This window comes from Balaenoptera borealis, assembly GCF_965194805.1.
Source record: "Balaenoptera borealis genome assembly, chromosome: 2".
NCBI lineage: Eukaryota > Metazoa > Chordata > Mammalia > Artiodactyla > Balaenopteridae > Balaenoptera > Balaenoptera borealis.
In genome coordinates, this window is record NC_138867.1 from 167,725,531 (window position 1) to 167,746,871 (window position 21,341).

The 21,341-nt window shown below is 49.2% G+C and overlaps 1 protein-coding gene across 1 annotated transcript in view; it reads left to right on the top strand.

The window, feature by feature from the left end:
• The window catches only part of ADAMTS2 (ADAM metallopeptidase with thrombospondin type 1 motif 2), a 68,250-nt gene that overhangs the window by 21,156 nt on the left and 25,753 nt on the right, over positions 1–21,341 (top strand). Inside the window, exons 3-7 of the mRNA XM_082379301.1 lie at positions 2,979–3,084; positions 3,720–3,863; positions 4,223–4,355; positions 4,977–5,090; positions 18,566–18,711. Coding sequence (XP_082235427.1) covers positions 2,979–3,084; positions 3,720–3,863; positions 4,223–4,355; positions 4,977–5,090; positions 18,566–18,711 — 643 coding nt within the window. The remainder of the gene's footprint in view (positions 1–2,978; positions 3,085–3,719; positions 3,864–4,222; positions 4,356–4,976; positions 5,091–18,565; positions 18,712–21,341) is intronic.

The following is a 21,341-nucleotide window of genomic DNA, read 5'->3' on the forward strand; positions in this document are numbered from 1 at the left end:
GACAGACAGAGCACCCTGTCTGCCCTTGGTCCAAGTGAGAGCTCTAGTAGGGAGCAGAATTGTTCCATAGGAGAGAAACCAATACAACCTTTATATTAAGTGACCTCATTCTTCATTTAAAAATGTGAAAGTGCAGCCAAGGATTACCAGACATTAAAAAAACGATAGGATGAAAAGGATGGACCAAGATGCAAGATAAAATTATAAAACTGACGCTGGAGGAAACACAATTTAAAGAAGGGAAAAGCACAGTTTATAAAGTAATATCCCCAGAATGAGGAACTACATCTGTAAACCCAGAACAGGTTGCAAGGAAGAATTAGAGAACAAAGGGTTTTCATTAAATTAAACATTTGATGGTGTCGACTAAAAAATTAAATGCCCAACCTAAAAGTTGAGTCACAGAAATTTTTAGGACTTCAAGCCCGGGAGGCAGCATCTCAAGTAACCCTGAGAGCATTGCTTCGAGGAGGTGAGAGGGGAGCTAGGATATATAGGAGTTTTGCAACAAAGGGCAGGTAATAGGAACAAAAGATTACTGTTAATTAAAGAATACTACAAACCTCAAGTTAAGGAATTTACTGCTTTTCTGTGTATGGGAAAATGCAAGAGTCTGGGCTCACTGAAGTCATTCCTTTGATATGCACCTCAGCTATCTGGGGCCAGTAGCCTGTGTTTTCACATCCAGAGTTTCCTCAGGGCTCACCGTGGGGATTGGCTGCAGTCTGATGGCTGCTAGATGGCAGGTATTCTTTGCCTCAGGGTTCACCAGCTCACTGGTGGTGGCTGCAATCGCTGATGACTGTGACATCCTTTGTGGCAGGCAATATTCCATTCCTCAGTGGGTAAAATAGAAAATTCAAAAGCTGAAATAAAAAGTCAACGGATCCAAAAAGATTAAACTATGAGAGAAAAGTTGATGTAGAGGCTCAATCCAGGAAATACAATATCTGTCTAAAAAGATTTCCAGAAAGAAAATAGCAGCAGAATAAAATAAGAGGGAAGGCTATAAAGAAAAAAATACAAATACATTTTCAAGTCTTCAGATCCTAAAGGTTCATGTAATGCTAATGTAGGTGAATGAGAAATACTCATACTGAAGCACATATTCATGTGCAAGCTTTGCATGCAAAGGACAAAGAGAAGACCGCAAAGGTTTGCTCTGGCGCTGATCGGAGAACAATCATCTCAAAATCTACAGAGCAAAAAATGCTTTATGACATAGATTTTCCTGTTTATTAGAAGGGGAAAAGACAATGGTTAGATACGATGCTTTTACAGACAAGTCTAAAACCAGCACTCCCCCGTCACGCTTCCTTCCCTTCTGTGCTTTTCTCTGGGAGCATGTTGCCTGGGACCTCCCTGTGGGGTCTCAGAAGAGTGAGACTGAGTCGGGGGTGTTGACTTAAAAAAGAATATATGCACAACGTGAGAGTTGCGAGTTAAGTGTTATTGGGGGCAAAATGAGGACTGCAGCCCGGGAGACAGCATTTCAGAAAACTCTGAGAAACTGCTCTGAGGAGGTGAGGGGAGGAGCCAGGATATAGAGGAGTTTTGCAACAAAGAGCAGGTAATTGGGAATGTCAAAAGATTGTTGTTAAATAAAGAGAACCAGATATCTCAAGGTAAGGAATTTAGTGCTTTTCTGTGTATGGGAAGATGCAAGAGTCTGGGCTCACTGAAGTCATTCCTTCGATGTGCACCTCAGCTATCTGGGGCCAGTATTTTCACATCCTGAGTAAGCTCTGTATGTACTTCTGTATCTGGTCCAGGGGCAAGTGGCTAGGCCCTGTTCTCCGGATTTCCTCCGTTTTGGGTGGGGTCATCATGTCCTCCCATCACCCTCCCCCTCCCCGTGGGTGGGAATATTGGCTTCCCTGGGGACATCTTAAGACACCCCACAATCAGGCTCAGCCTAGTCAAGGGGGTCACTCTTCCACGGGCCAGCCATGCCACAGGGAGGCCTTCCTGGCCTTCCTGCCTGGGTGGTTCAGGCTCATTCCTCAGCCCCACCCTCATTCCCTGTCAGGCTCCATTCCCGACTGCTTCCTTGGACCACACACTGTAACTGGGCTGGCAAAACCCACTGTGTCTCCTCACTGTTACCTGTGAGTTCAGTGGCTCTTCAGAAGCCCTTGAAGGGGTGGGGTGGGCCCACAGGGTTGCTGGAGGGCCCTTGGCATCTCATGTCGGGGGTTGACCTGCTGCAGCTGCCCCTCCCACTCCCGATCCCCATTCTCCACCTTGCCTGGGACAGACCCCTGGACCCCTCAGCAGGAATGTGGCTCATAATCTCCTCAGTCAGAGTGAAGGATTGCTGGGCCAAGGGCTCCGAGGGCTCCGAGGGCCCCGTCGTCTGTGGCTGGTCTGCCCCCCAATCCACGCAGCCAATCCCCTCTGCATGACTCAGCAGGGCAGCGTAGCACCTTGGCTGTCCTTGCCTGACTCTGCCCCTGAACAGCTCAGGGCCACCCTCACTGTAGCCTTCTGTGCACTATGGAAATCCATCCAGTTGAGGACCCAGAGAAGGACCTATGGACCACGAGGGAGCCAGGGAAGGTCCCGAGGGAGTGGGCTCGGGGTGTGGTGCCGGGTACCGGGGCCAGGGTTCCTGCAGCACCAGGAGCAGGTGTGGAGACAATGTGCTACCCAGGGGCCAAAAGGCCACTCAGCCAAGCGGGGGGAGGAACGCGGGAGGTGGCCTGAAAGGGAATAGCGGGAAGGAGGTTACTGAGGTGGCAGAAAGTCTTAGCAGGTGAGACCTGGACTCGGGAAACTTAGCTGGCTGCGGTGTGGCCACAGATGGGCAGGGCTGAGGCCCGCTGCCCTGGGGGAGGGGACGGGTGGTCTCCTGAGCCATGCCAGCCACGGGGGCAGTTGGCTCTGCTCATTTGCTCCAGGGGTGTTGGGGTCAGGGCCCCCAGATTTGGGCAGGACGCTGAGCCTGGGAGCTGGAGCCGCCCTTTGTCCCCCTCCAGGCTATGCTCCTGTCACTGGGATGTGCCACCCTGTCCGCAGCTGCACCCTGAACCACGAGGACGGCTTCTCCTCAGCGTTCGTGGTGGCCCATGAGACTGGCCACGTGTAAGTGGACTCACCATCCTTGTTGTCTGAGGAAGGTCGGGGTTCAAGGGGCCCCACTTCTCCTCTGTGCCCTGAGAGGGACAGGCCCTGTATGAAAAGCCCTTGGGATGTGATGTCCTGTCCCCGTGCTGCACAGGACAAGCGGGAGGCCCACTTTCCGCTGAAGGCCCCAGGCAGGAGCTGGGGGCTTTCCACCCATTATGCCATTCAAGCACCTGGGCGGGTGGGGGGGGTCTTCTTACCCCATTTTACAGATGTGTAACTTGAGGCTCTGAGGGAGCCTTCCCCAGGAGCAGAGAGCTGGAGCTGGGGAAACTACTCCGCCTGGGTGTGCATGCTGCTGGGTGCGTAGCGAGGGCTCTGGACGCCTCTGCCTCCACTGAATTGTCATGTAACAGTGCTCTGCCTTGGGGACAGGATACCTGAGGGGGGCTGCTGCTGGATTCTGTCACCTCAGAGTGCCCCTGACTTTAAAGTTAGCTGGTAGAAAATGGGTACCACCTTGCTCAGGGCAGAGCAAGCCAACTAAGGTGGGGGAGGTTAGGGGTGCCCTCCGAGCATCAGGGCGGGGTGGAGCTGACAGGTGAGTGCGGCCAGGTGAGGGTCTAGTGAGGCTGCCTTGTCTTCCCGCACAGGCTGGGCATGGAGCACGATGGGCAGGGCAACCGCTGCGGTGACGAGGTGCAGTTGGGTAGCATCATGGCGCCCCTGGTGCAGGCAGCCTTCCACCGCTTCCACTGGTCCCGCTGCAGCCAGCAGGAGCTGAGCCGCTACCTGCAGTGAGTACCACCTGTGTCTCCCAAGGACGAACCCGAAGTGCCGGACTCAGCGCCTCCAGCCTGGGGTGCAGGGAAGGGGAGAGGGGGACGGCAGTACAGGACGGGGGGGATCCCATTGTTGGGGGCTAGGTTTTGGATAGAAAGTGGTTATGACAGCTGCACCTTTAATGGACGCCTGGTCCTGGGTAGCTTATGCCAAAGAAAACAGGTGCAGCAGGGAAACCGAGGCAGCACAGCCTAGGGCTGGGGGGTGCAGGCAGGCCCACCCCCGAGGCTCCATGAGGGGCCTCAGCTGCCTCCTGGGCTGGATGGCCAGTCCTGCTGAAGGCAGCCTGTGGCACCCATGTGTCCCCTCACAGCTCCTATGACTGCCTGCGGGATGACCCCTTCACCCACGACTGGCCAGCTCTGCCCCAGCTCCCAGGGCTGCACTACTCCATGAACGAACAGTGCCGCTTTGACTTCGGCCTTGGCTACATGATGTGTACCGCGGTGAGTGTCGGAGCCCACGACACCTCCGAGGGCTGGGTGGGGGCGGGGGGGGTCTGCCCCAGATCGGCCTGGCTTCCTGGGAGGCGGCTGGTGTTGGGTGGCCCCCTGGCACAGGGCGGAGCAGCCCTCCAAAACCGCAGCCTCTCCCTCCACACCCACTGCTCTTTCCCCAGTCGGCACCCAGAGCCCTCCCGGCTGGTCCAGACATGGCTTTAGAAGGGATTGAGGCAGGGGAGTGTTCAGCGGGGGAACAGTGAGTGCTCATGGGACCCTGCAGTGACCGCCCCTCCTGCCTGGGCCGGAGGAAGGCCACCAAGCCTTCATGCCAAGCACAGCTGTGCCCAGCTTTCTGTCCAGGCTCCGTGAGAGGTGCAACCCCCAAGGTCTGGAGGCTGGGGAGGCCAAGCAGCCTGCAAAGATGTGAAGCACCGTGCTGTCTGCTCGAGGTCCTCACAGCCCCAGAATCACACAGAGCTCAGGGCACCACACAGGCCTGTCATGGGTGGGCAAGTCATTTCTGGCTCCGCAGCTGTGCAAGAGGACCCTGGGCGACAGGGCGGCACCCCCAGAGGGTCCCTGAAGTGGGAGGTGGCCTGGCTAGCTGCTGGCGCTCTCTTCCAGTTCCGGACCTTTGACCCTTGCAAGCAGCTGTGGTGCAGCCACCCTGACAACCCCTACTTTTGCAAGACGAAGAAGGGGCCTCCCCTGGATGGGACCATGTGTGCACCTGGCAAGGTGAGTTGGGGCAGAGGGCAGGCACTGTGACATGCACAGATCTCCAGGGACAGGCCCCGCAGGGCCCTCAGAGTGGGGCCAGGGGTCTTCTCAGGGGACCCCTTCCTCATTTCTAATAACCCCACACTCCACAGCTTCTGCCCCGTGCACTCTTTCTTCTATGGGAGGGAACCTGGTGTCTCAGAGCTCCTCAATGTGCTTCAAGCCCCACTGCAGGAATCCCCTCCTCTGAGGACCAGTTTCAGGGTTCCAGCAGCCTTCCATCTCCCCCTGCACACTGTGGGTGACTGGGTCACCTCATCTTGAGGCCAATATTGGCCAACATTCTGGTGGACCACGGGATCCTCAGGCCCAGCATCAGGCTTGGCCTTTCTATCCTCTGGCGCCTTGGTGTTTGGTCCCTGGTGGGCAGACTTGTCCCTGGAGGTAGCTGGATGGCCACCCACCAGCGCCTGCCTGCTGCCCCAGGCCTTCTTCCCACCTTCCCACCTCCTACTTCCGAAGCAGCAGAACAAAGGGCTTCTCCCTCCAGCCCAAACTCCGGGCCTGATTCTCATTGGTTCAGATGAAATCACACTCCCACTCCTCGGCCAAGCACTTTCTAGGGGGCTGGCTTATGCAGATGAGCCTAAGCCTAGCCCAGGAGGATTCAGCCCAGGGAAGACACGCAGATCCAGCAGCATCCAGTGAGGCCCAGGAGAGGACTCCAGCACACGTCCCCCCGAGTCAGGCCTAGAAAGGCACCCAAACCACCTGAGCCTGAGGTTCCTACACCGCAGGTCTTAAATTCTGCTTTATTTTAGAAGTCCTGGCAGAGCTTCTTAAAGATATGGATTTCCAGGTCCACCCTGAAGATTTTGATTTGGGATAAGGACTGAGAATTGTCTTGTTTGGTTCTTTATTTGTAAAATTATGGTAAAATTCACATAACTTAAAATTCATCACTTTAACCGCTTTCAGTGGCTTTTAGTACATTCATAATGTTGTGCAACCATCACCACTATCTAGTTTCCAAAACTTTTCATCACGCCAAAAAGAGACTTCATTAAGCAGTGACTCCCCATTTCTCTCCTCTCTCCAGCTCCTGGCAACCACTAATCTGCTTTCTCTGTCTATGGGTTTGCTTATTTTGGAATTTCATATAAGTGGAATGATATGATATGTGCCTTTTGTGTCTGGCCTTTTTCACTTAGTGTAATAACTTCGAGGTTCATCTGTGTGGTGGCAGATATCAGTGCTTCATTCCTTTTTATGGCCAAATAAACTTCCACTGTATGGATATACCACATTTGTTTATCGTTTGATGGACATTTGGGTCTTTTTCACCTCTTGGTATTTGTGAATAGTGCTGCTAATGAACATTCACGAGTATGTTTCTGTTAGAAGACGTGGGAAACGGTATTTTTAAGAGGTGCCCCAGGTTATTTAGCTGTGCCCCTAGACTTAATGAACTGTCAGAAGTTGGAAATAAAATGTTGTTAGTAATACTCCAGGGACTTAGTAATGCCAGAACTGACCTCGTAGCCCTGCTCCCCACAGGAGCTCGAGGGAGGGAACGGGGCCCCAAAACATTTGCCATAACCCCAGTGGGGAGCCCAGTAAGTGCTAAACTGGAGAATGAGACTAGCTCAGCATGGCCTCCTTCCCCAGTCTGCCCCTCCAAGTCCAGCCCTGGGTGGAGAGAAAGAGTGGGAGCAGACCCTGCACAGTGTGCTCGCCCAGGGGTGTGTGTGGCTGGCCTTCACCCACAGGACCACTGACCACTGCAAAATGTGGGCCAAAGAGTGCCTGACCGCCAGCTGATTGGCCCGCTTCTCCTGGGCGGGAGGTGGGGTCTGGTGAGGAAGGTGGGCAGATGTGGCCAAAGTACCCTTTCTCACAGCAGGCACTGACTCGGTGACGACCTTTCACTCTTTTTGGTGGTAGGACCCTTAGTTCGTTTAGCCCAGTAAAAACCCCATCATTTTATATATTAAAAATCAGTCTTGTGCTGATTGAGGGGGTGGAGCTTAGCTCAGCCTGCCCTCGTTCACAAGGAGCATGGGTAGAAAGCTGACCTAGGTGAGGGATTCCTGGTGTGCGTGTGGAGTGGGGCTGGAGGGGCAAAGGGAGAGAGGAGGAGGGGAAGGGCACCTCCCGGGGGCCTATCAGAATCCTCTGCCTCTATGAGTTTCTTATTGCAATGTAATCTTATATTTGGAAAGCAATCATCCTTTGTCTCTCCCTTTCCTGCAAGAACAGCCCCAGGGCCCAGGAGAGAGGAGAGGCAGAAAGGAGCAGGGGGAAAGTCTAGGCAGTTTGGAGAAATAGCAGGTCATCTCAGGGACCAGGACTTTGCCAAGCTCAGCTGTCCCTTTCCGTCCCTCTCTGCCCCCCCCCCCCGTTGCAAGACCCCTGGCAGGGGGTCACACAGCACTCAGGCTCTGCCTGGGGTCCTCATGTCCACAGTGGGTCATCCCAAGTGCATTCTCCCCTCTTGGCCTCCATCACTGGATTATATCCCTGCTTACTCACAGTTTCCCACCATTTCCCAGAGACGGAACAATGTATCTATATTCCATCCGCAGAGATGACCTGGAGAGAAGGAACAAGACTACACATGAGCCACCTCCACTGCCTGCCCCTCAGTTTGATGCCCCTCAGTTTGTCTGCCTGGGTTCCCACAATGGGGTGGGAAGGGTGCAGAGTGCATGTGTTGGTGAGATCAAGTGGCGAGGATGGGCGGTGAGGAATGGGGGCCAGTGGGCACACAGCTTTCTCATGGAATCAGGAGTTTTGGGCAGGCGTGTTTGGCTGAGAGGGGAGAGGTGAGCTTGTTGATCTTGGACATAGACGTGGGCAGTGGACCTGAGGATTAGGCTGATTAGTCACCTCAGCTTCACATTCATCCATCCATCCATGTGTCAGGGTCCCTCTTCCTCCATCAGACCTCGCTGTCTGTGGGGGTCGGCCACGAATGTGACGAGGCAGCCATGACATGGTGGTGAGGAGCGGGATGGGGAGGGACCTGTCGGGAGCTCAGAGAGGCTTCCTGGTCAGTGACCCCAGCCAAATCCCGAAGGGTGGAGAGAAGTGGGACCAGTGCTGCAGGCGGGGGGACCTCATTGGGTGGGAGCGCGGTGAGGATGGCTGGGGAGGGTGGATGAGAGGAGCATGATGTTTTAAAGTATGATGTATTAGTAGAAAAGTTGAGGTACAGTAGGGCCAACAGATCAAGACAATTGCCATTGAAAAGATAGTTTGTTCCTCATAGATCCCAAAGGGAGGGGCCACACCACACCGTGGCAGGGGGGCGAGGGGGGGCGGTCGGGCACACAGGGAAGCATCAGGATCAGTTGGAGAGCAGAGTGCGGCAGGAGCTGCGGTTTCTGCAGAAAGGAACGGCAAGGCAAGGTGAGCAGGCTTAGGATTGGCCGGTGTGAATAATTCCAGTGGGCTCTGGGGCATAGGGGCTGCCCCTAGTTGTCTGGCACCTGACTGGCCCTGGAGTGATTAGGCTGGAGGATGGTGGCCTGGAATTTAGGAGCCCTGATGAAGGAGGTGGCTCTGTGTGCTCTGGATTGATTAGTTTGCACTTGAAGGTTGCGCTAGTGGATGAGTTGTTTACTATTTCTAGGAACTGGCTAACCCTGGGAGGGACAGTCCCCCCAGGGTCAGCAAGGCCCAGAAGTCAAAGCATCAGAATCCAGAAAACAAAAGACCTGATTAACACACATGGCTCCCCAGGAGACTGGGTGATGGTGGGAGAGAGGGAAGGACTGATTGAGCTGATGATGGCTGTTCCTGAGCCTGCTTCATGACCTGCCCTGTCCAGGGTGCTGGGGACATGGCTCAGATCTGCTCTCAGACAGGTGCGCCCTGGGGCCACACAGTGTATGCCCTGGATACCCTGGAGGCAGGGTCAGGCCAAGCACAGAGGGTCCCCCCAGGTGCCTCTACCCTGCAGGCCGGGCTTGTGGGCTCACCTTGCCCTCCTTGCCTGAGCCAGGGTCAGGGTCACGGGCGGGGTGCAGATCCAGCTGGGTCCGGATGGCTCCTGCGTCAGTGTGTCTTGGCAGGAAGGAGTCCTTCATGTGTCTCACATTCACCTGCAGTGTTGGGGAAGCAACGCCCACCCTAAGTTTTCATGAATTCAGAAGGACTGTTTCAGAAACATGTGCCACGGTGCTTATCCAGAGTGCAGAGGCCCTGTGATGCCCCATGTTTTGCTGCATAGAGGAGAACTGGCAGGCAGGCCTAACAACAGGGACAGCCTACGGTCTGGGCATGGGAGTTTAAACCCTGGGTCCCTCCCTCCCTCCTCACTGTGTGACCTTGAGCCATCCTTTACCCCTCGGGTGAGTCACCTAAGTGTCCAACTCAGTTATCCTCACAGCCCAGGCTCCTGGCACATGGTACCAGCTTGGGACATGCTGGCGGGTGGAGAACGGAAACCCAGGATCACAGTGGTTCAGAAATGTTAGCATTTCCTGAAAAGAACAGTCTGCCTTTCAGGCTTTCAGACCAACCTGGCAATGTTCCCAGCCCTGCTTAGGTGCACCAGCGCTCTCCGTGGTACTTATCCGGAGAGGCAGCCCTGGTCAGGATTGTCCATGGGTACGTGTGGGCTCTGAATTCACTCATGACATGTGACTTTGTGCTTTTAAATGTTTAAACCTCTCTATTGGATGAAATAGTTGTAGGCATTTAAACATACGTTTATAAAGCATTTTAATAATATTAAACATGTTTCTTTTATAATAACACTGAAGCATCAGAGTATAAAATTGTTCATTTGGGATAATTGCATTCTTTTAAATGCTCATAGTCATCCAGGAGGAAATAAACCAAATATTAGAGGGACAGCTTCTGAGTGGTGGAATTTAGGGTGATTTTCCTGTCTTTCTGCTTTGCCTTGTTTTCATATTTTCTACAGTGTGTGTGTGTTGCCTCTGTGCATTTGGTTGGACCCAAGTCTGTGGAGGAGGTGATCCATCACACCATGGGCCTGTGGAGTGTCCTGAGTTGTCCCATGCCCAGCTCCTCATTTACAAACTGGGGATCAATTTGTTCAGTGAGGACAGGGGGACCACTATGTGGCCTCCTCCATCCCCCTGGCCCTTGGTTCCCATGCCCACCAGTGATTTAGAGGCTGGGCCCCGTCACAGCCTTCAGAGGTGCCAGGACCCTTCCCATCCTCTTTGTCTTAGTCAACAGGGGCTGCTATAACAAAAAGCCAGAGACTAGGGTGGCTTAAACAACAGGCACTTATTCCTTACACTTCTGGAGGCTGGAAATCCGAGATCAGGGTGTCGCCATGGTCGGATTCTGGTGAGGGTTGCAGACTGCCATCCTCTCTCCCTGTCCTCACATTTTGGAGAGGGAAATCATCTCTCTCTTGTCTTCTTTTAAAGGCACTAATCTCATTCATGAGGGCTCCACCCTAATCACCTCCCAAAGGCGCTACATTCTAATACCCAACATGTGAATTTTGGGGCACACAAATATTCAGTCCACAACATTCCCCTGCCTGGGCCCTCCTCCTTTCCTGCCAGCCCTCCCCTTGCTCCACCAGCTGAGGGGGACACTAATAAGCAGTTCTGTGGGTCTTTCCCTTCCCTGGTTGAGTGAGGGGAGCTCTGAGGTGGGAGATGAGGTAACTGTGGCCCAGGAAGGATGTGAACAGCATCACTGGTGACCTGGAGCCAGGCCTGCCAGACCCCAGGTAGCTCATGACCGTGCTTGTTGGCCATGTGCCCGGGTGCCCAACCTGGTGGTGGTGGAGCCCTTGATCACTTGCCCGGAGCCCGGGAAGGAGAATCCAGGGAGTGGCAGCTTCTGCAGAGCCTCGTGTGGGCTCAGACTGGTGCAAAGGCAGGCCTGGGAGTGCTTCAACTGGTTGGGAGGAGTGAGAGGCCTGTGTAAGGAAGAAGAGGCAAGGTGGGCTCCCAAGCAGAGATGTGTACAAATCTAGGGAGACAAGAGCTGAGAACCAGGAGGGATACATGGGAGCAACGTGGGCATGGAGACGGGAGCTTGGCTGCCCTGGAAATGGGCTCTGAGACAGAGAGCTGATGGCAAGGTGTTTCCTGAGGAGCATGCTCAAGATCAACACCTGCAGAGAGAGAGAGTCATTGAACAGTGGTGTGGTCACAACGTGGGTTCAGCCTACCCTGCCCGGAGCTCTGGGCTGGCCTTTCAGAGTTGTCCCCCACCTTGACCTCTGGCCATGGCTGTCCCCAGGAAAAGGGCATGACTCCGGGCTAGGCGGCTGTCTTTGGCTGAGGGCATTTCCTATAAAGGGACTCAACTGTCAGCCACGAGCATCAAGCAGCTCTCCACAGCTGGGGGAGTGAGCGTCTCTGTTCTGCAAGGGGGGTCCCTGCATTACTCCAGGGGTGGGGAAGGAAGTGGAGCTAGGGGCTTCTTTCGCAGAGGAGCTCACAAAGACAGTGTGGTCTGTTCAGAGAGCAGTCAGCACTCCGGTGCCTGGTGTGACATGGGAGATAGAGCAGGGTTGGTGTGTAGGAGCCAGGCCACAGGGCTAGTCCAAATCCTGCAGCAGTGGGGAACCCCAGAAGGTTTTGAGAAGGGAGCAGAGATGGGTTTACCGTGAAGCTGACAATATATAAGCTTTGGGGCCCCAAACTTGCATAAGCCCCTTCCAGGGCCCTGGGACAGGCCTCACAATGTGTTCACATGGTCATATATTTGCACTGACCATAATCAATTAGGATCACTCCTCCTTCCCCTCTGATACACTTCTCCTGTTGACATTAGAGGGGCCGTGGGTGCTTTGTGGCTTTGGCTAAGGAGAAATTGGATTTGGGGTATATTTATTGGTTTATTTACATGGTTTTTAGTACCTTATGTGTACGGTTAGGTTGTTGTTTCTATCCAGGTGTAAGAATAGCTTCTAGAAGTACTGTTACTGCCTCTGTGCCAACTCACCCAGGGTTGTTGCAGAATCTGTGCTGTGTTCACTACAGTCTCCTCAATTGATTGGAGAAAAGGGGCCTCACATATACTAGAGGTTGTGATTACTTGTATCTTTGCAATAGTTTGTTTTCTTTTGGGGTTTGTCTTGTAGATGGGGCACTAACACAGATCCAACTTGGATACTTCTTTGGAAATGCCAAGTTTAATAAGATGGTTCGCTTATTTAAAAACTGTCCAGACCTCCAAACATACACATTACAAAACACAAGGGGCACTAAAAATAATTTTCAAAGTCCAGGAGAGAAACCTGAATGCAGATGGGATGCAAAAAGTTTATTCAAAATGTTGATAAAGCTGTTACTAGTTTAACTGCAATTTTGAAAGTTGTTTCAGAATGCTTCAATAAAGTAAGGGAGAAATGACAGACTTCTGATTTAGATATTTGTATAAAGATACCTTCTTTTAGCATTTTCAAATATATTTATTAAAGAAAATTCAGATAAAAATCAGTGGAAAATAAATAAAAGTTTAAAATGAGTAAAGAAATCAGTAGCAATAAATCTGACTTCAAAAATTTAATTATAACGAAAAAAGTTTTCAGATCAAACTAAAGCAGTCATTCATTAGGAGGAAGAGATAAATATCAAAGAGAAATAAGTAACAGGCTCTTGAAACGTTTGACAATGCAGTTAATGAAGAGGAGGGAATCAGATGAACACACTGGAAAAGCATTTAAACTTCTTTCTGATTTTGACATGAAATGTTGACAGCATCAAAGGCAATGTAAAGCTCAGAATATTGCCCCTACAATAAGAATGTTGCCAGCAACAGTTACTGAGTTACTAATCCAAAAACATTTTAAATCAGGCTCTGACCAAGAAAACCTGAAATACCCTGAAATCCATATCCGGAAGCACACTGGATAGCAAATTTGATCATCTACACGTTCACATAACATCACCAATAACATCTCTAAATTACTGAAAATTTAAAAATATTTCGCTCAACCTTCCAGAGCAGGCTAGAGCACACATACCAACTCCACCTGCCACCTGTTTTATTTTCCCCTAACAGTTTCATTAAGATGTGACTCACATTTAAATTCACCCATTTAAAATGTACAATTCAATGGTTTTCAGTATATTCACAGAGTTGTACAACCATCACAACAATCAAATTTTAGAACATTTTGTCACTCCAAAGAGAAGCCCCGTAACCATTAGTAGTCACTTCGATTCATCCCCCCTCCCCCTTAATCCTCGGCAATCACTAATCTACTTTCTGTCTCCTTAGATTTGCCTCTTCCGAACATTTCATACAAATGGAATTGTACAATGTGCATCCTTCTGTGACTGGCTTCATTCAGTTAGCGTAATGTTTTCAAGGTTCATCCAGGTTGTATTATGTGTCAGTACTTTATTCCTTTTCGTTGCTCTATAATAATCCATTGTATACATATACTGTTTTTTATTTATCCATTTATTAGTTGATGGACATTTGAGCTGCTACCTCTTTTCAGCTATTATGAGAAATGCCGCTATGAACATTCGTGTACAAGTTAGTGCATGGATGTATCATTTTTCTTGAATATGTGTCTAGGAGTGGAATTGTTGGCTCTTATAGTAACTCTATTTTTAACATTTTGAGAAACTGCCAAACTCGTTCCCAAAGCAGCTGTACCTTTTTACATTCCTACTAACAATTTCTCCACATCCTCACCAAAACTTATTACCTGTGTTTTTATTATAACCATCCCAGTGGATGTGAAGTGTTATCTCATTGTGGTTTTGAGCACCTTTTCATGGGCTTAATGGCAACTTGTATATATCTTTTTTGGATAAATGTCTATAAATTATCCTTTGCTTATTTTTTAATTGAGGTATCTTTTTATTATCAAGTTATAATCATTCTTTATACATTCTGGGTACAAATCCCTTATCAGACTGCTCAGATATATGGTTTGCAAATATTTTCTCCCGTTATGTGGGTTGTCTTTTCACTTTCGTGATCATATCATTTGATGTACAAAAGCTTTTAACTTTGGTGAAGTCCAATTTAGATATTCTTTCTTTTGTCACTCGTGTTTTGGTGTTGTAACTAAGAAACCATTGCCATAAGGTCAAGAAGGTGTATTCCTGCTCTTACATTTGGATCTATGATCCATTTTCAGTTAGTATTTGTGTAAGGTGTGAGGAAGGAGTCCAGCGTTATTCTTTTGCATGTGAATATCCAGTTGTCTCAGCACCATTTGTTGAAGAGGCTATTCTTTTTCCATTGAATCACTTGGTACCTTTGTTAAAAATCAGTTGATCATATTTAAAGATTCTTTTAGGGACTCTGCATTCTGTTCCATGAATAATTTTGTCTGTCCTTATGGCAGGGCCACACTGTCTTGATTATTGTAGTTTTGTGGTAAGCTTTGAAATAGGGAAGTCTGAGTCCTTCTACTTTGTTGTTTTTAAAGATTGTTTTGGCTATTTCTGGTCCTTTGACATTTGATATGAATTTTAGGAGCTGTTTCTCAATTTCTGCAAAATTCCAGCATAAGTGTTGCATTGAATCTGCAGATCAATATGGGAAGTACAGGCATCCCTCGTTTTATTAGACTTTGCTTTACTGTGCCTTGCAGACATTACTTTTTTTTTTTTTTCCACAAATGGAAAGTTTGCGGCAGCCCTGCATTATCAGTTGATGGTTAGCATATTTTAGCGATAAAATATTTTAAATTAAGATATTACATTGTTTTTTTAAGACATAATGGCACACTTAATAGACTACAGTATAGTGTAAACATAACTTTTACATGCAATGGGAAACCAAAAAAATTCATGTGACCCTCCTTATTTTGATATTTGCTTAATTGTTGTGGTCTGGAACTGAACCAGCAGTATCTCTGAGGTATGACTGTGCTGCCATATTAAACTCTGATCCATGAACATGGGATGTCTTTCCATTTACTTAGATCTTTGGTTTCTTTCAACAATGTTTTGTAGTTTTCAGTGTACTAGTTTTGCATTTTTTTCTTCAGTTTATTCCTAAGGTTTTTTTCTTTTACTTTCTTTCTTTCTTTTTTTTTTTTTTTTTTGATGCTATTGTAAATAGAATTGTTTTCTTTTTTTAACTCAAAGTACTTCTAATTTCTTAGTTGAATTACAATGTTGTGTTACTGCTGTACTGCAAAGTGACTCAGTTATACAAATATATATATATATATATATATATATATATATATATATATATATATATATATATATATATATATATTCTTTTTTGTACTCTTTTCCATTATGGTTTATCACAGGATATGGAATATAGCTCCCTGTGTTATACAGTAGGACCTTGTTGTTTATCCATTCTATATATACCAGTTTGCATCTGCTAATCCCAAACTGTTAATCTTATTGGGCTTCCAGTGAGTCATTTTTCTTTTGCTTCTTTTGACATTTTACCTTTGTCTTTCTATATTTGACTATATTGTGTCTGGGTGTGGATTTCTTTGCATTTACCTTACTTGGTTAAATTTCTTGGATGTGTATGTTAATGTTTTTAATCAAATTTTGGAAGTTTTCAGCCATTATTTCTTTGAATATTTTCTACTCCTTCCTCTGTGTCCTCTCCTTCTGGCACTTTTACTGTGCACATTTCAGTGCATTTATGGTCTTCCATGTTTCTCAGAGGCTCTGTTCATTTTTCTTTGTTTTTTTCCCCCTCTTCTCTTCAGATTGCATAATTTCTATTGATCTATATTCAAGTTCATGGAGTCTTCTGTCAACTCAAATCTACTACTAAGCCCTCTAGTGAATTTTTCATTTGTTTTTGTACTTTTAAACTACAGAATTTCTTTTTCTTTTTTTTTCTTTTTGTTTGTGTTTTTTTCATATCTATCTCTTTCCTGATGCCATTTGGTGAGGCATTGTTCTTTAGACATGGTTTCCTTTTGTTCTTTGAACGTATTTATAATAGCTATTTTGAAATTTTTTTCTGCTAATTCTAACATTTGGGCCTCCTCAAAGGCAGCTTCTGTTGCCTGCTTACTTTCCTGTGTATAGATTTCCCTTTCTTGTCTCAGAAATTTTTGTTGAAACTGGACATTTTAGATGATACGTTGAAGAAACTGGATATTGATTCCCCTAGACCTTGTTGTGCTGTTGTTTGCTTGTTTACCTGTTTATTTCTTTAGTGACTTGGATGCACTGTTTCAATAAATTTTATTTGCCCTGCAGCATGCAGCTGCTGATATTGCCCCTCAGAGATCACAGCCTTGGGCATATGCATAGTCACCTGGGCCACACAGCTTCCCACCTCCACCCCCAGAACAGTGGGATTAGCCAGGTTCTCTTTGTCTCTTTCTTTGATCTTCCAGCTAAGCTTCTGGCTGTTCTGCCTCTATTGGTATCACACCCAATTAACTTTCACTAGCTGCTAGCTGATGGTGTATTGTTTTTGATACAGTTGTCCTGGGGTACAACTTGTCTACAGCCTGACCCAATTAGATTCTGGACCCTTCACAGAGGCAGGGTGTTACCAATATTTGAGGCTTGCTCAGACTCCAGGAGGGCTCTTAACTGTCTTTTCCCTGGTTACACTTCTAGTTGGTTTACCATTTTACTTGTTGCTTACTAGTATTGCGGAGCTACTGGCCTCCTCTTAGTTGCTCACTACCAAGATTTCTATTGTTTTTGACATGAATTGTTTAGGCATGAACTTCCTCATGCTCTGTTCCAAATAAAGTTAGTCCTGTTAGGGTGAGCTATGGAGCTCTCAGTTCTGCCTCTCCCTCTGGGAAGACTACTGCACCACTGCACTGGAGCTAGGAGCAGGGTGGTCCACTTCCAGAGTGACACTCCTGGTCTACGAATAGGTCACTGGATAGAGATAGTAGCTTCTAGTCTTCTTGGCTTTTCCCTTTCAGCATGGAACCTCTGCCCTACAAGCAAGCCAGAGAAGGGGCTACTGGAGTACTGTATTCTTGGTTTGCCATACCTGGGGTAGAGCCTCCAGTCTGGGAGTGAGGACTAGGTGGGCAAAGGGAGTTCCCTGACTGGAACAGATTTTCTGCAACACAGAGTTGGGAGGTATGGGAGATGCCAGTGTCCTGCCTTTCCCAGGGTGAAATGATAGCCCTAGACTGGGAGCTGAGGAGACAAAGACCTCTGTCTTTTAGGCAGTAAAGCCTCCATCACTCTGAGATGGGGAAGGAATGGGAGAGGGTTGTGGCTCAAATGTATAGACTTTCACTATTCTTACCAAGATTTAGTAAGTTTTCTCCATTTGTTGTATTGACCTTAGGACAATTTCCAGATACTTTATTTTTTTTTATTGAAGTATAGTTGATTTACAATATTGTGTTAGTTTCAGGTATACAGCAAAGTGATTCAGTTATATATATTCTTTTTCAGATTCTTTTCCATTATAGGTTATTACAAGATATTGAATATAGTTCCCTATGCTATACAGTCAGTCATTGTTGTCCAGATAATTTAAATGGTTTGTTTAGAAAATAATTTTCACCAGTTAAATAGCTGTTTTACTGAGGAGAGAGTTCACCAAGTTTCTTACAGCTCCATTCTAGAAGTTTCCATTTGCTGCTTTTGTAAACAAAGTTTTATTGGAATGCAGCCATTCCATTCATTTATATGTTGTCTGTAGCCACTTTCATGCTCTAATGGCAGAGTTGAATAGTTGAAATAGAGAGCATGTAGCCTGCAAAGACTAAAACAGTTACTGTCTGGCCCTTACAGAAAAAACTTGCTGAGGAATGACTGCATTATCTTTCTATTCTCCCTATGGAATACAATCCTACAAAATTATTGTCATATGAAGAGGGCATGAAAGAGTATACAGTTAGAACTGCAGGAAATGTTCTGTCCATCAATCAATTTGAAAAAAATCATTGTTCTCTGTTTTTGGTGGTTTGTGGTATTTGTCAGTTTTTAAATATTTTGTTTTATATTTTCTAATTCTAAATCAATATTCCATTTTATACCTAATTTAGTATTTTTAATTTTGCAATCTTCTTCAAATGGGCCCTGAATTGTATAAGCTTCCTCTCTGGACTAGGAAGGGCAGCAGAGTGATAGATTCAAGTTATAGACCTGAGTTTCTTGTACTCCAGTGTTCTACTTACTATATTCATGAATTTTTACCATGTCAACATATCACCTATCCTTCGTTTCCATATTTCTTTTAAATTGCTTTTTTTAACTTAAACAGTAGACCTTACATGTCTCTAGAGTCACTGGCTTGATGTGCCGCTTACATCTTTATGAATGGCGCTGTGTGGGCATGCCAGGCCGGGGGTTTCATCCTGCAGACACGGTGTGGGGTGGGCTCTGGCTGCAGGGACAGAGTAGGCTGAACAAGGCACTGAGGATGGTGGGAGACCAGCGTGGTGGTCGGGGGAAGCTGGGTGGGCCAACACCTTACCATGCCTCCCAGCGAAGTTCTGAGCTTCTAGGGGTGAGTAGGGCCTGTTCTCCCTGTGCCTCGAGGGCCAGGCAGTCATCACGGGCACTGCAGGCTGAAGGGTGGGGGGCATGTGACCTTCTGTCTTTCAGCACTGCTTTAAAGGACACTGCATCTGGCTGACACCTGACATCCTCAAGCGAGATGGCAACTGGGGTGCCTGGAGTCCCTTCGGCTCCTGCTCGCGTACCTGCGGCACAGGTGTGAAGTTCAGGACCCGTCAGTGCGACAACCCACAGTGAGTTGGCCCTGATGTTTCCCAGTCTTCCTCGGTGGCAGCTGCGGTCCCCAAGGGCCCTTGCTAGCCAACCCTATCCTGCGAGGCCCCTGCGGATGTCAGTTCTGGAGAGGGTGTGAGGGCAGGCAGCTCTGGCCCCTTCTCATCTTCCTGGGAGGGACTGAGACTTAGAGAGGGGAGGGCTCATGCCACATAGCCTGCTGGGGCCAGAGCCAGCTCTGGAGACTTGGAAACCTGGTCTTCTGACCTGGTGGCCTAGGGCCATTCCTCCCACTTGGCCTGCATCCTACTCTAGACACCGGCCTCCTCTGCTCTTCTTGGTTGAGGGCATCAAGAATAGGAGGTGGAACAGAGATGGGGCAATGGGGATAAAGAGGAGGGCTCTCTCGGGTTCCAGGATGCCAGGAGCCTGAGCAGGAGAGCAGCTGTTTGCAATCAGGCAAGAGGCAGTGTCAGTGACATGCCACCATTCCCAGCTGCCCAGGGGAGAAACAGCCTGGAGAGGCTGCCCGAAAGCCCGCTGGGCTCCCACCTCCACCCATGCTCCCCATCCCCTGTGCTATCCTCAGAGCTCCCCTGGGGCTGTTACAGTTGCCTCAAGATGAGATTGACAAGACAAGAAGTTAGAAGCTCAGAGGCTACAGGGTGCTGGGTGAGGACTTCCAGGTTCTGGTCCAGGGTGCACAGTCAGAAGAGCAGAACTGGCCTGACAACCCCTCTCTCCCCCCACCAGGCCCTGACTCCTTGTGGTGCCTGATGCTGGGTTCTTGGGGTACAGGGGACTCACCACCCCCAGGTCTGGCCCCGGGGGAGATCATGCAGGTTCTGGGTGCTCTATGTTCTGTCCCTCCCCACCTGCGCACTCTAGGGATTTTCTTACCCCTCTGGCTGGTTCAGCCTTCTTGGTGGCAGCAAGGGACAGGGGCAGCAGTGACGTGAGCAAAACTGCCAGAACTGCCTGCCATTCCATCTCTTCACAAACACTGTTGGGCCTGGAGAGTAGCTAACCCCTGGCCAGTGCCAGCATTCCGTGCACATCAGTGACCATCAGACAACACAGATGCTCCACACAGAGCTCTGAGCACGGTTCATTTATGCCAGCCTCACTTGCATCTGCGGGGAATATGCACAGCTGCAGCGCCCAGAGCATTTCAGAGCCCACAGGCCCCACACAGCCTCTTTGTCAGCAACGCCAGTGCGCCCCGTGGGCCTCCCCTTTCGTGTGTCCTCCTGGAGACGACAGCTGGGCCTTATGCTACCCCATCTTTAGTTGCTGCTCCCTGGCTCAGTAACTTTTCCTGGGACACTGTGGCCAGTGTGAAGACTCCTGAGGTTCCCAGCTGGGCCCCCGCTCACTGGATTGAGTTCCCTCTGTGTTCTTTGCCTCGCCACTCTTGATTGCAGAACTGCAAACAATCTACAGCATGAGCTCAAACTCTTCAATTTCTCTGCCTCCCTGGCCTCCCTTGAATTCTCCAACTCACATTCTCTTTTGGAATTATCATGGATTTCCATTTGAATCTGTATGGCTCCCGTCTGGGCTGGCCGGGGGCTCCAGCGACAGCCGGACCCCTTCCTGCTTTTTCCTGCTGCACGATGCCCCTGGGCTCCCCACACCTACACCCAGGCCTGCACCCCCTCCTGGTGACGCCCTGGTTGGTGTTGTCATTGGTCTGTGGTCCCATCAGTGGCCCTGGTGTAAATCTCAAAGTCACCCTTTCTTTCATGGTCCCCATCAAACACTGAGGCCTCTTGGTTCTTTCTCCACAAATTTCTCAGATTGTTATTTCCACCGACTTCTCCTGAGAACATGGCACTGTGCAAGGAGCCTCATGGAAGCCAGCCCCTTCCATCATTCACTCTACAGTGCTATATGCTATACATCCATCATCACAGCAGAACATGACTTTTGCCCAAGTCTCGGGCGGACCTCGGGTTCTGCTTGGCTCTGCCATGCCTAGTAGATGGCAGCACTGAAGCCCCCCAGCTCCTCCCAGGGTGCTGGCCTGCCATGCCCCATCACCCCACCTGCCATGGGCACCTGTTGGCCACCAGCTGGCGCCTTTCCTGTGGGGTTAGTGCCTTGTGGACTGCTGATGTTCTCAACAAAGTAAGGAAATTACAGAAACACAGCCCAAGTTTTCTTGAGATGGAGGAAAGCTGGAGATGGAGTGTCCACTGTGTACCTGACACTTGTTAAGAACACTTGTAGCAAAATTTCACTACTTCAGAATTGCTCTGAGTTCCCAGCGTATGTGAGGCCCAGGCCCAGGCCCGGATGTAGGGGAGGCTCACCCAGCTCCACCGCCCTGGGGCTTATGGCTGGGGGCACAGCAGAACCTAAACACCCTGTTACAGCTCACTGTTGATTCACCGCCACAGCTACAAGAGCTGGGATGGGGATGGGGGGTGCACAGGGGCTGAGTAGATGCTCCCTTCCCATGAGGCCCCCGAGAGAGGATTACCAGCGCCTTCTATAGTGATGCTGCAAGGCCCTGGAGGCTGGGGGATAGCCCAGGTCCTGCGGCTGGGACAGGGCAAGGCTGCTTCCCTTCACTCGACAGAGCTGCCCCCTGACCCCCAAGGATCAGGGATTCCCCCCAGATCCCACAGGTGGCACCCCGTGTGCT